The following is a 14,353-nucleotide window of genomic DNA, read 5'->3' on the forward strand; positions in this document are numbered from 1 at the left end:
ACACAAGGCTGGTAAGTTGTAGGGCCTTTACCCACCCCAATTTTCCAATCAAAATTAGGAATAAAAAGTAACTATCTTTTTGAACTGTTGACTTGATATCAAAAGGATGCTCACTCAAAAAGGGAAACCAGCAGGAACCACAGATCTGCTAGTTTTAAAGATTAAAAGAATAATATGGATACAAAAAGCCAAAATAAAATATTATCAAACAAACTCTAATATCACATTAAGGAAATAAAGTTATGTCCAGGTGGGGCTTATACAAAAAATACAAAGATGTTAAATATTAGAAAATCTGTTAATAAAGTGTAAATATTACTAGATCTCAGGAGAAAAATACTTAAATAGGCCCTTTTAAAGTCTTTGGGGAAAAAAAATCAAAATCTGTTCTCATTTTTTAAAAAAACTCTTGGCCGGCATGGTGGCTTACACCCATAATCCTAGCACTCTGGGAGGCCGAGGCGGGTGGACTACTTGAGCTCAGGAGATCGAGACCAGCCTGAGCCAGAATGAGACCCTATCTCTAAAAATAGCCAGGCGTCGGGGCAGGCGCCTGTAGTCCCAGCAACTTGGGAAGCTGAGGCAAGAGAATTACTTGAGCCCAAGAGTCGAAAGTTGCTGTGAGCTCTGACACCACAGCACTCTACTGAGGGCAATAAAGTGAGACTCTATCTCAAAAAAAAAAAAACCCACTCTAAAGAAAAATAAAAATGAATAGATACTTCCCTAATGTGATCAACAAATAGACTTCAATTCTAAGGGCAACATCTTATTTTATGAGGTACCCCTAGATGCATTCCTACTAAGCCCAGGAACAGAGCAGGAACGCCGACTATCTCCTTTATTTTAACATGGTTCTAGAGCAATGTAAGCACTGAAACAAATGAAAACACAGATTACAACTAGGAAAAGAAATAAAACTATTTGGAAATGACACGGTACTATGCTTGCAAAATCCTAGAAAATCGATAATTAAATAGAAGAATTAAAGTAATAGGATATAAAGTTACCATACAAAACTTGATAGCATTGACATATGAACCACCAGAATACAATGAATGAGAAAGCCCCACTTATGACAGTAATAAAATCAATATTTAAGAATAAGCTTAAGAAATGTTCAAAATTGATATAAAAAATTATACAACACCCCTAAAATATATAAAACTAGACCCCCCCCCCAAAAAAGAAGTAAAGACTTGCCTTATTCTTGATTAGGACATATCATCATGAAGATGCCAGTTTTCCCTACATCAATTAATAAATTTTATGTGATCCCAATAAAAATTCCAATGAGCTATGTAAGTTGATTCTAAAGTTCACATGGAAAAACAGAATAGCCAGGACAAATGTGAGAAGGAAAAAGTTCTGAAGTACAATGAAGGTACCAGATATTACAAAGTCACCATAATTAAAACAATACAGTACTGGTGCACAAATAGATCAGTGGAATGGAAAAGAAGTTCCAGATAAAAACTCAACCTAATCTAAAACTCTAGTCTGTAATCACAAGTCACTGAGGCAGACAGTCCCTTTAGTGAACAGTTTTACAAAAACTGAATGGCCAATTGCAAAAAGATATAAGATACATGGCATTAATTAGACTAGAGATCTAGATGTAAAAATCAGAACAACGTTAATCCTAAATAACATACGAACTGCTCCATAACCTCAGGGTATTGAAAGGCTACCTAAATATGAATAAAAATCCTGAGGAATAGAAGACTGATAAATAAGACTACATAAAAATTAACTTTTGAGGCCAGATGTGGTGGCTCACGTGAGTGTTCTCCTGGCACTCTGGGAGACCGAGGCAGGTGGACTGCCTGAGCTCACAGGTTCCAGACCAGCCTGAGCAACAAGGAGACTCTACCTCAAAAAATAGCCAAGCGTCATGGGAGGTGCCTGTAGTCCCAGCTACTCGGGAGGCTGAGGTAAGAGAATCACTTGAGCCCAGGAGTCTGAGGTTGCTGTGAGCTATGATGCCACGGCACTGTACCAGGGGCAACAAAATGAGACTGTCTCAAAAATAAAATAAAATAGAATAAATAAACTTTTGCATGGCAAATAATAGCAGCAAAGTAAAAAAAGACAAACTGAAAAATATTTGCATCATATAAAGACTTTATAAAGAATTCTTAAATTGGAGAAAATATACCAATATCTTGAGTAACAGGAAAAATGTGAAAAATACAATTTGTAAGAAATAAAATCTAACCCTTAAAAATGAAAAAATGATCAACTTCACTGATACAAGAAATAAAAACTAAAACTACCTTGAGATACCACTTTTTACCGGTAAAATACACAAACATTCAAAAGCTGAACAAGACGGCCTTAGCAAAGATAAGGAAAGTTCTCCCTTTCACTACTGGTGGCAATGCAAAGTACTGCAAACCCCATGAAAGAGAATTTCACAACATCCAATAAAACTACATATGCACACACTCCCAATACAGTAATCCCACTTCTAGAAATTTATACTGTAGAATTGTTCCCAACAATTCAAAAACACATATGCACAAAAGTATAGACTACAAGATCATTTGTAATGGAAAGTACCTAAATATCCAGGCAGAGGATATCAGCTGAATAAACTAATGGACAGATGTACAAATGGACTGTTAGGCAGCTGTTTAAAGAAGAATGAAGGGGGGGTCAGGGAGTGAAAAAAAATAGAAGAATGAGAAGATCTCTAGGATACAACATGAAGTGATTTCTAGATTTTACTATACGAAAAAAGCAACATGCAAAAGTGCATTTACAGAATGCTACTCATTGAAAGAAAGTAGAAGCAAGATAATGCAAAAGCATCTGTTTATTCTTAAGGGGAAAAAAATTACAGGAAGGTAAACCAGAAAACAATGGACAAAAGCAGACTAATCCCAGGGTTGGGGCAAGGAAGTTGCAAATGAGTTTAGAACATCTTGTTCTGGGCGGCGCCTGTGGCTCAGTGAGTAGGGCGCCGGCCCCATATGCCGAGGGTGGCAGGTTCAAACCCAGCCCCGGCCAAACTGCAACAAAAAAAAAAAAAAAAATAGCCGGGCGTTGTGGCGGGCGCCTGTAGTCCCAGCTGCTCGGGAGGCTGAGGCAAGAGAATCGCGTAAGCCCAAGAATTAGAGGTTGCTGTGAGCTGTGTGACGCCACGGCACGCTACCCGAGGGCAGTACAGTGAGACTCTGCCTCTACAAAAAAAAAAAAAAAGAACATCTTGTTCTACTAAAAAGTAATGAACGGTTAAAATAAATGACAAGGGAATGACAGACATGGGAGCCATGTTGAAGGAGCAAGCAATAACTAAATATGGGACAACTTTATTAGACAAGTATAAATTATTGAAAATAGGAATTCACAAGTCAGTATTAATAATAAGTTTTACATGGAAGAAAGGAGGCTGCTTGCTTACAACAGAAAGCAGAGGGCTGACTGTTAATTGTGGATGAAGTGCTAGAGTTGGAAATGCATCATTTTGCAACCAACAAGTCAAAATGGCATCAGGCAATGGTTTCTAAAATGTATGAGGAAATTTTGAGGAGGAGCAAGATTTGCACGGTAGTAGGTTGTGAAATATGTCCTCACTTACTGTTTTATTAGATACCCAGGAAAGGGGGAGTTAAAATCCTGACCAGTGATTCCAGTAAGGGCAGATGAGCTCTGTGTGCACCCAGCAGCCATGCCATGAGGACACACCACAGCATCAGGCACACAGGATTCTGACCAATAATGGATAACTCTCAATCTGATCATAAGGGAATATTAACCAAAAAAAGGGTGGGGGGTTTCTATTCAGAAAAACAGGTAACAGTTTTATGAGAAGAATTCTATTCTTTTTTCTTTTTTTTAGAGACAGAGTCTCATTTTATCGCCCTCGGTAGAGTACCGTGGTGTCGCAGCTCACAGCAACCTTCAGCTCTTGGGCTTAGGCGATTCTCTTGCCTCAGCTTCAGGTGCCCGCCGCAACACCCGGCTATTTTTTGTTGCAGTTTAGCCGGGGCGGGTTCGAACCCTGGGTATATGGAGCCGGCAACCTACCCAGGCACCCTGCCCACCGAGCCAAAGGCGCCACCCCAAGAATTCTATTCGTTGAAAAAAAAAAATCAATGTCATGTTGAGCACAGTGGCTCATGCCTGTACTCCGGGCACTCTGGAAGGCTGCAGTAGGAAGCATCCCTTGAACTTAGGAGTTCAAGAATAGCCTGAGCAAAGTGAGATTCCCATCCCCACTAAAAATAGGAAAATTAGCCAGACATTGTGGCACATGCCTGTAGTCCCAACTATTCAGGAGGCTGAGACAAGAGGATCACCTGAACCCAGGAGTTTGAGATTGCTGTTAGCTCTATGCTGATGCCAACGCAATCTAGCCTCAACAACAATCTTGCCTTATCAAGGGAGGCTTGATCTAAAAAAGAATAAAAAATACTGATGTAAAAAGGGGGAGGAAAAAAAGGAGTTCAGCAAATTTTCCAGAGTAAAAGTAGTCTGTAATCCCAGCACTTTCTGAGGCCAAGGTGAGAGACTCACTTGAGGTCAAGAATTAAAGATCAGCCTAGGCAAAGCAATGAGCATGCGTCCAGGTTTTTATGTTTGTTTTTTTTAAAAGGCAAGAGACATGATAACTAAATGGAGTATCTATTCCTAGAGGCTGGGATCCAGTCTAGAAATAGACACTATTGGAGTTTGGGAGGGGAGAGTGCTATGTGGGACGTTAGATAAAGAGACATTATTGATAGCTGGGCACCTGTAGTCCCAGCAACTCCAAAAGGGTTGAGAATCGCCTAAGCCCAAGAGCTGGAGCTTGCTGTGAGCTGTGACGCCACAGAAGTATACTGAGGGTGACAAAATGAGACTCTATCTCTTAAAAAAAAAAAAGACACATACTTGGAATATGGAGATCAGATGAAAATATTATATTGATATAAATTTATGAAGCTGATAATAGTACTGTAACTATGCGAGAATATCCGTATCATTAGGAAAAAAACACTTAAATATTTATGGGTGATGAGAGGACAGCCTGATAGAGACACCCACATACAGAAGGGGAAAGGGTATTCACAATAATAAAATGCTAATGACAGATGAACCTAAGTAAATGGCATATGGATATTATTTTTATTTGTTCCAAATTTTGAAGGTTAAAATTATTTGCAAATAAAAGCTTTTTTAAAAATATACTAAAATACTTGGCATTCTAGAGAGAATTAGGAAAAAAGACATCTACCTGACAATGACTGGTGGTCACTAAAGATAGCCCTAGGCCAGGTGCAGTGGCTCACGCCTATAATCCTAGCACTCCAGGAGGCTGAGGCAGGTAGATTGCTTGAGCTCACAGGTTTGAGACCAGCCTGAACAAGAGTGAGAGAGACACTGTCTCTACCAAAAACAGAAAACTGAGGAAAAAGGATCGCTTAAACCCAACACTTGGAGGTTGCTATTAACTGACACCACGGCACTCTACCCAGGGCGACAGCTTGAGGCTCTGTCTCAAAGAGAGAGAAAGAGAGATAAGCCTTACTCCAGCCCCTCTAGATACCCATGAGGGAGTATCTAAATGCCCCAGCAACTCCAGCCTCCACCACTGTGGAGGCTGTGAAGGCAATACACAGTAAGCCCTCAAATGTTAAATAAATGAGCAAATTATGACTAAAGACTGCAGAGAACTGTGAAAGAATTTAACAACAGAGGAACAGGATCATTCTTCAAATTGCTCAGACAAGAAACCTTCCTATGAAAACTCCACAATGATGAACGGGGCATTTACTCTGCATTAGGCATTACACTGGGCACGTTGTGGACATCCAGCATCCCTGTGAGTGAACACTATTCGCATTCTATAGGTTGGCTTGGGAAAGTCAAATAACTAGCCACAGGTCATATCTTTATTAACAGAGCTAAAATTTGATTCTGTGCCCAAATTTCAACACAATGCCTCCACAGAACAGAATTTAAAAAATTAAATATGCAATAGTATTCTCAGAATTATATATTATCTGTCATTGTGAAAAAGAATAGATTATCATAAAGAACAAATTAGTAAAAGAGCAGATGAAAGGGAAGTCAGAACAAGCTAAAATACCCAGAATTCACTAGAAATTCTCCAAGATAATAAAAATGTTAATTAAGAAGATAATGAATTAAAAGCAGAAAAGGAAAATTTGATTTTCTAAAACCAAATTTAAAAAGTAAACACAAACCTAAAACCACCCTTCCAGACCTTTAACTGGTGGTCAACAAGCTCCAGGCAAACTAATTATTGTAAAATCAGGGTCAGACACACCCTGGAAGTAAACCCAAACAGAGATCCCAAAGGCTTCAAGCAGAAAGGGATTGTGATAAAAATGATTTTTTTTAAATCAATTTTTCTACTATGCTACCAGAAACTGGGAAAACTCTGAAGAAATTATGTTTTCAGAGTATTCAAAAGTAAAAGTAGTAATACAAAATATTATACCAAACCAAGTTCTTTTGGTGGTCTGAAGAGAACAGTCACTTTTAGATATGCAGGATTTCACTGACGATTAAAGATTAAGGGTGAAATTGAAATTAGCAGAGAAAACAATTTTTGCAATGAAAAAGTGACAAGGTTTACAGCGTAGGTTGATTTAATCAAGTCAAAGAGGAAAACGAAGAAGTAAAAACTTTACTTTCAATGGGGTGTCAAAGAAGGGAAAATTTATATTTTTCAACATTTATAACCATTTATAGTTATAAAAGATTCTGAAATGCAAATCATTGCAGGAAGTAAAAGGAACAGAAAAAGTAAATTCAAAGAACAATTTTGCCTTAAAATAGATAAGCATTTCAATTACAACCATCAATCTAAATAGTTAGCTCTATTAAACCTTTCAAAAGACATTTAAAACACAGAAATACCAAATAAGATGTGAAAAAGTGACATTCTACCACACACCAAGCAAAGCAAAATATCCTGAAGACCTCCCCCAAAAGTCATTAGACCCCTCAAAAAAATAATTTTATACTGGAGGGGAAAAAAAGCACAGCATATTAACACTGGCCTAACCTATTAAACAATACCCATGAAATAATGTCTTGTTTAAAAATTGTTTTTAATAGGAGGGACTGGTCAGAACAATTTCAGTGGTAAATTTTATCAAGTTGTTAAAGCAACTAGTCAGAAAATAAGGTAAAAAGACTTCATCTGACTAAATTAAAAAGAACATGCTATACCTTTAAAAAGTCACTATTTCACAGACCAAAACATTTGTTACATAATCCTACAGTGGCTAAATTCTCTGATTAAATGCAATTAATGCAGAAATTAATGCGCTTCAGGACAACTGAAAAAAAAAAAATAAAGCTTTTGGGTCAGGTATACATATAAATAAAATTACAGTGAATTTCGTTGCAGCCGAAGCTATAATGAAAGGTGAACTTACAGTCTTAAATATTCTGTTTCCTTAGAAAAGGGGAAAAATGAGTTACAAACTCAACTTCATATTCCAGAAAGTAAAAAGGCAAGTAGAGGCACTAAGTAAACATAAAAGCATAAAAACACAAATCTGTCAAACAGTGATTTTTCCTTAGCCAAAAGAGAACAAGTTAGCACCTCTTCATTCAGCCAGGGAAGGAGCCTAAGAAAGCTGGCCATGGTCATCACAGTTCTTCAGCCCTCAAAAGCCCCACCTCCCAGGCAACCACACCCGAAAACACTTACCCAGAGGCTTTTGGCTCTCCAGGTGAGAAAGTGCCTCCCCTCAATCTTTGCCACTTGGCGATGGCCCAGCAGAACTCTGCTGCTTCCAATTTCAGGTGCCAATCCTCACAGGCAGGGGAAGGGCAGAGGTAAGGGTCCGCCCATCTCCTCCCCTGGGACCTGCAACCCTAGCAATGCTCTCCTTTCTAGGATCCTCTCCTCCCCCCTCAATTGAAAAGGCGGCGCCTGTGGCTCAAGGAGTAGGGAGCCGGTCCCATATGCCGGAGGTGGTGGGTTCAAACCCAGCCTCGGCCAAAAAATAAAAAAAAAAGAAAAGACAATTAACCTGAACTTGAAAGGCAGTTCCAAAAAGGGTAAGAAAGCCCAGGCTGGGTCCAGACCAGTGCTGGGCCTTCCCCTCCTGGAGGCTACCATACCCTTCCTAGCTCCAGGAAAGTCCCACTCCAGGCTCAGGTTGATTTCACCCCTGAACCTAGGGCAGTGATTTCCAATCGGTGTGCCCTGAGAGGATCTTAGGTGTGCCTCAAAAATTTTTAAAGATTAATTATTTTCAAGAGAAGATCAAAGAACAGTAAGTATATTCTTTTTTATAGTCTTTTTGGGGGTCAACATAATTTAAGTGTGCCAAGTAAGTCTAATTATTGGTTCAAGTGTGCCGTGAAATTAAAGAAAAAACACAGAATGAAAAGTGCTGAATTTGGAGCCCTGCAGCTCAGGAAGCCTAAGCTTGGAAGCCACAAGACACCTTGGATTCAGGGGCTGTCTCTGCCATCCCCCTCCACTCCTATCACCCTTTAAGCACTACACACTGGATAGGAAGAAGCCCACTTAGTTAATAAGTTCTTAACAGCACATTTTGTAACAGCCCCAATTGCAAACAAATAGTGATTCAATAAACAAATTTTGGTATCTCCACCACACTGTAATAAAAAGGAATCACTATTGATCTGTGCAACAATATGTATCAATCTGCAAAATAATTAAGTAACAGCCACCAGACCAAAAAAAGAGTGTATACAGTATGATGAATTTCATATAAAATTCTAGAAAGTGAACACTAATCTACAGAGAGAGAAAGCAGACTGGGAAGACAGAAGGATTTCAACAGCCAGGGAGAAGGGATTGCCAAGAGGCACTAGGAAACTTTCGGGGTAATGACTATGTTCATTATCTTGAAGATGATGATGGTTTCATGGGTATATACATTATCAAATTATAGAATTTAAACTGACATGCAGCTTACCGCATGTCAATCAATAAAGCTGTTTTTTAAAACGTTGATGGTAATGTATAGATCTGATTTGTCTGCTGTCTACATAAAACATACAAAGGATATTTTTCTTAAAAAAATAAACAACTTACTTTGCATTTCCAGCCATTGGTTGGTACTGATTTCATAACTGGTTGAAGACAAAAAGTATGATACCCTTTGTCACACGTATCACACACTAGCATCTTGCTATCTTCTCCCGATTGTCTAAAAAATAAGATAGCATTAATGATGCCTTATCTTTAAACTTATGTTATTGTAACATAAGTAGTCATGAAAATAATCATTCCTGGGAACTGCACATTCATAAATACCTCCGTATGTTTTGTCTGCCCAGATAATAGAGGCAACGCCCCTACAGTGGGGCCCTAAAGAGTTATCCTTACTCCATGCTCATCTACAGTTGTTAACTTGCTTTGGTCTTTTTAGGATTCCTGCAGAGGAGGAGAGGTTAAGGCAAGATGAATAACCTCTGATCTTTTTTTAAACATGTGATACACATCATGGGGGGTGGGGAGGAAAATCTATAACTGCCAGGTGATACCGTGCGGAAAAGAACAAATCTTGGCACAGCGGATTAGAGACGTCGTATGATGTAAAGAAGATCAAATGTGGCATCAAATCTGTATGTGCCACTCTAGCTGTGCCACTCTTAACGCAGATTTTAGTTCTCTGAGTTTCAGGTATAAAATAGGAATGATAATCAAAGATTACTGTGAGAATTGAATATAAAGCTGGTTCAAGAGCTTAGAAAGTCCATTTCTAAGGACTGACCTTGGGAGCCCAACAGTTCAGGAAGCCAAAGCTTGGAAGCCATGAGACACTGTCAACAAATTCTTCATATGAAGTTGATATAAATAATATGTTCATATAAATAATATGTATTTTAAAGGAACTTTGTCATAATTATTAATAATTATACAGTAGAACCTCTGTAAGCTCACCACCTTGGGGACTGTAATAAACTAGTCAACATACAAAGGTGGTCACCACAAGGAACGAGGCCTACTGTGCTGATGCGTACCTGGTGCATGTCTGGTCTATGAAAATTAGGTCAGCTTAAGAAGGTGGTCAACTACAGAGGTTCTACTGTAATTAAAAACCTAAAACATTTCTCTAAACACTATTCTGCCCCCCAAAGATTGGGCCTCTGACCTATAACTCAATCTCTGCTTTGATCTGTGGCTACTACTCACTTGCAGAAAACAAGATTCTATTTCAAGACGAGAGGAAAAGAAAAAATGGGAAATGCAAGAAGAGCTGAGAGAGGAACCTCTGAATAAAACCTAGAGTTAAAAAGAAGTAAACAGGAAAATGGGTCAGTTGGCTTCCAGTTATTCAGTTCAGTTCAACAAATTCTTCAAATAAAGTTGCATGTTTTCTCCCTTCAGCTACACGGAAAGATCTTGGAGGACAAGTGCTCTTTAAGTTCTATTCTTTCCCAAGAAACTGAGAGCAGACAAGATTATCAAATCAATGTTACTGATTATCTTTTCTAATTTTTACAAAAATATGAAGGTATGTGGTCCTATTTATTCCACGTAACTCTGGGCATAATTCCTGCAGGTTACAAAAATTCTAACTTGTAAACATTAGAAGATTCAGAAGATGCTTGCCACATCCCCAAATTATCATGCTAATTACAATCCTGGGGGAGGGGAAATCACAGAAAAGAACAGAAAAATGACCAAGGGATGGAATACAACACATAGGAAAAGAGAACATCATTACAGCTATTTAAATGCCACAAACTATTTTGCCTTAAAATTACGGATCTATTGAAAGTAGCTGTCTTTCAGATAGATACGATACAGATTTTATTAAAACAGTAGTCTAGGTAGGAATTGCCCTTCCTAGAATGGAAATCCAAACACATCACTGATTTCTTTTGGCTGAACTCCAGTAACTAATTTCTGTAGCCAGAGAGTTTTTTTCCTATTAAATCTCCTTCCCCGTCCCCCTCAAGAAACTGATTTATTTTTTCTAATGCTTATTTAAGTTGTTAATAATTTTTATTAATAAAAATTGTTGGCAGATTTAAATTAGCTTTTTAAGCAACCAGAGAAATTTCAGTTATTAAAATTAGTTTTATTTAGACTTGTTTCAAAATATAAGTGTTAATATCTAGTAATTTTTTAAGATATGAAGTCAGTCTGAATGAATATACCTGCAATATGAACAACTTTTATCATATTATACAAACCTTTACTTTAAGAAAGTGGGGGCTTTCTTAAACTCAATACATACTTGAAATTGAAATTAAAACTTACTTGCAGTTCTGGCACACTTTGCATTCAGGACATTGCCAACCTGCACGTTTTAATGGAGTAACCGCTATATCCAGGCACATTCCATGATAGTGCTGACCACAAGTAGTACAAAAGAACTGATCTAAGAGGTCTCCCGGGCTGTCGCACACTGCACAGTTTGCATCTTCCTTTGCTATAATTAACAGTGAAACAATGAAATCGTTGTATAAGAATTTAATATTTTTCTGGCTTTACAGTTTAAAATCATTTGAAGGGAATTTACATGGTAAACCTTCAGACATTTAAAGTTATTCACACTGAACTGATATCCGATCAGAATGGGGTCAACAGGTAGTGTATTTAATCTAAATTTAACCACATTAAATTGAATCATATAGTTTGTGATTTGTGCCTACATCTAACTGAGATCATAAGCCATCCTTATTTAATTTTATATCTCTAATACCAATGATAATGTTGGGCACCTAGTTAGTGCTCAATATATACTTTCTAGAAAGAATCAAAGAAAAGATTAAGAGATGCTTTACAGGGCAAAATAAATAATGTTTTGGGATGCTGAATATATTTGGAAATTACAAAACCAGGTGAGTCAAGATACAAAGTTAAGAAGTATTAATATCAATTAGATTAAGATACTTCTTAAGCATAAACAAACTATTCAAATCAAATAGTTTTTTTCAATACTGGAAAATGTCTTACATGGGAGAACACTGAAGACAGAAACTATATGTTTATACACAAATACATTACTTCACATACTAATTTGATGTTCATCTATGTTTATTTCCAGTCATAAAGCATTAACATCTACTTAATTATAGACATGATTTATCCCTAAAATGTGGATTAAAAGAAAATGTACTTTCTAACAGTTCTTTTGCTATCTAAAATAAAAAATAGGCTCAGCACCTGTAGCTCAGTGGCCAGGGTGCCAGCCACATACACCGGAACTGGCGGGTTGGACCCAGTCTGGGCCTGCCAAACAACGACGACAACTACACACACACACACACCCCCCAAAAAAAGCCAGGTGTTGTGGTGGGCGCCTGTAGTCCCAGCTACTTGGGAGGCTGAGGCAAGAGAATCGCTTAAGCCCAGTTTAAAGTTGCTGTTGAGCTGTGACACCACAGCACTCTACCCAGGGCAAGGGCAACATAGTAAGACTCTGTCTCAAAAATTAAAATTAAATTTTTAAAAAATGTAAGAAGTGTCTTGCCAAATACATAGCTGAACTCATCTGTATTATAAAGAGTAAAATAATGTACTCTAAAATCACACCAATTTTAAATAATATATATAACTATGCCTATATCTGACAAGTACAGCAGAGTATATGAACATATTTGTTTTTTGAAGTTTTGGCCAGTCCTATCTATTCTCTGGTTAAACACACTTTCCAAGAAAGGAAGAGCAGAGAGAGGGAAGGAGGGAGAGGGTAGAGCCTTGGTGTGCGCCACACCTTCTGGGGTCAAGACAAGATGGCAAGAGAGACTTTGCCTAACAAATGCAATCAGTGTAATCTGGTTTATTGTACCCTCAATGAATCCTCAACAATAAAAAAAAAAGACCACTTTCCACTTTCTTTCCCAGTTAAGCGTCTTGAAACAGAGTAATAATATATTCCTTTTACTCATACCAGGAGTCAGCAAATATTTTATGCAAAGTGCTAGACAGTAAATATTTTAGGGTCTGTGAGCCACAGCAGTCTCTGTCCTCTAGACTTTTTATTTTTATTTACAGTCCTCTGAAAATGTAAAAATTATTCCTCTTGTGAGGGCAGTACAAAAACAGGCCCAAACTGTGTGCTTGAGCCCTGACTTACACTTCAAAGGCTGGCTCAACACCCATGGCTCCTGTAAGGCTATTTTGAGGAGGCTGCCAATGACCCTAGGAAATTCAGTAGTTACTTTTTAGATCTTGCCTTATTTAGACCTTGGCACCATTGACATTACTAGCCACTCCCATAATAACATATCCCTCTCCTCAGCTTCTATGCTGGTAATGTTCTCCTGACTCTCTGTAGGTTTCCCATACTTTCATTTCACCAATATTTTATGACTTTTGTATCTCCACGGTCCTTCTAAATCAGCGGTCCTCAACCTGTCGGTCGCGACTCCTTTGTAACAATGAAAATACATCCTGCATATCAGATATTTGCATTACAAGTCATAACAGTAGCAAAATTACAGTTATGCAGTAGCAACGAAAATAATGTTATGGTTGGGGGTCACCACAATATGAGGAACTGTATTAAAGGGTCGTGGCATTAGGAAGGTTGAGAACCACAGCCCTAAATGAAGTGCCTTGGGATTTCATCTTTTCTAATTCCACATGGTGTCCACCTGTGATCACATCAATTCTTGTGTCATAAAATGCCACCATGATTCTCAAATCTCTATTACTAGCCACAGAATTCTAAACCCCAAATCTTTACTTACAAATCTTACTGGGAGTCAATAACGAGAAGTTCTAAAAATACTCAAATTCAACAGCTCTAAAATGAAAACTTTTTTTGAAAAACCCAAACATCTTCCTTTCTCCTTAAGAATGTGTAAAGGCAGAAACCTTAGTATCTTCTTGCATCATAACTCAGTGCTGACCAACATGTCCAACCAGACACAAAATCTTTTTTTTTGTTGTTGTTGTTGCAGTTTTTAGCCAGGGCTGGGCTCGAACCCGCCATCCTTGGATTATGGGGACGGTGCTCTACTCCTTGAGCCACAGATGCCACCCAGAATTTTTTTTTTTTTTTAGAGACAGAGTCACACTTTGCCACCCTTGGTAGTGTACCGTGGCATCACAGCTCACAGCAACCTCCAGCTCTGGGGCTTAGGCGATTCTCCTGCCTCAGCCTCCCCAGGAGCTGGGACTACAGCGCCTACCACAACGCCTGTCTATTTTTTTGTTTTGCAGTTTGGCCAGGGGCCAGACTCGAACCCACCACCCTGGGTATGTGGGGCCGGCGCCCTACTCACTGAGCCACAGGCGCCACCCCAGACACAAAATCTTATTAAACTTTCTGTAACATCATTCTATTTGTACAGTTAAGTCCATGCTAACTTAACTGCAGTTTCTTCTGAATGGAATCTTCTCCCTTATGGCCTGACCTCCTCTATAAATCATCTTCTACACATGCAG

The 14,353-nt window shown here is 38.4% G+C and overlaps 1 protein-coding gene across 11 annotated transcripts in view; it reads right to left on the reverse strand.

Moving 5' to 3' along the window:
* The window catches only part of KMT2C (lysine methyltransferase 2C), a 298,652-nt gene that overhangs the window by 121,072 nt on the left and 163,227 nt on the right, over positions 1-14,353 (reverse strand). For all 11 annotated transcript variants that reach the window (XM_053608446.1, XM_053608454.1, XM_053608455.1 and 8 more), the window contains 2 exons: positions 11,216-11,387; positions 9,038-9,152 (listed from right to left, as the gene is read on the reverse strand). In XM_053608446.1, the coding sequence (XP_053464421.1) occupies positions 9,038-9,152; positions 11,216-11,387 (287 nt within the window). The remainder of the gene's footprint in view (positions 1-9,037; positions 9,153-11,215; positions 11,388-14,353) is intronic.

This window comes from Nycticebus coucang, chromosome 11 (assembly GCF_027406575.1).
Source record: "Nycticebus coucang isolate mNycCou1 chromosome 11, mNycCou1.pri, whole genome shotgun sequence".
In the NCBI taxonomy this organism is placed as follows: Eukaryota; Metazoa; Chordata; class Mammalia; order Primates; family Lorisidae; genus Nycticebus; species Nycticebus coucang.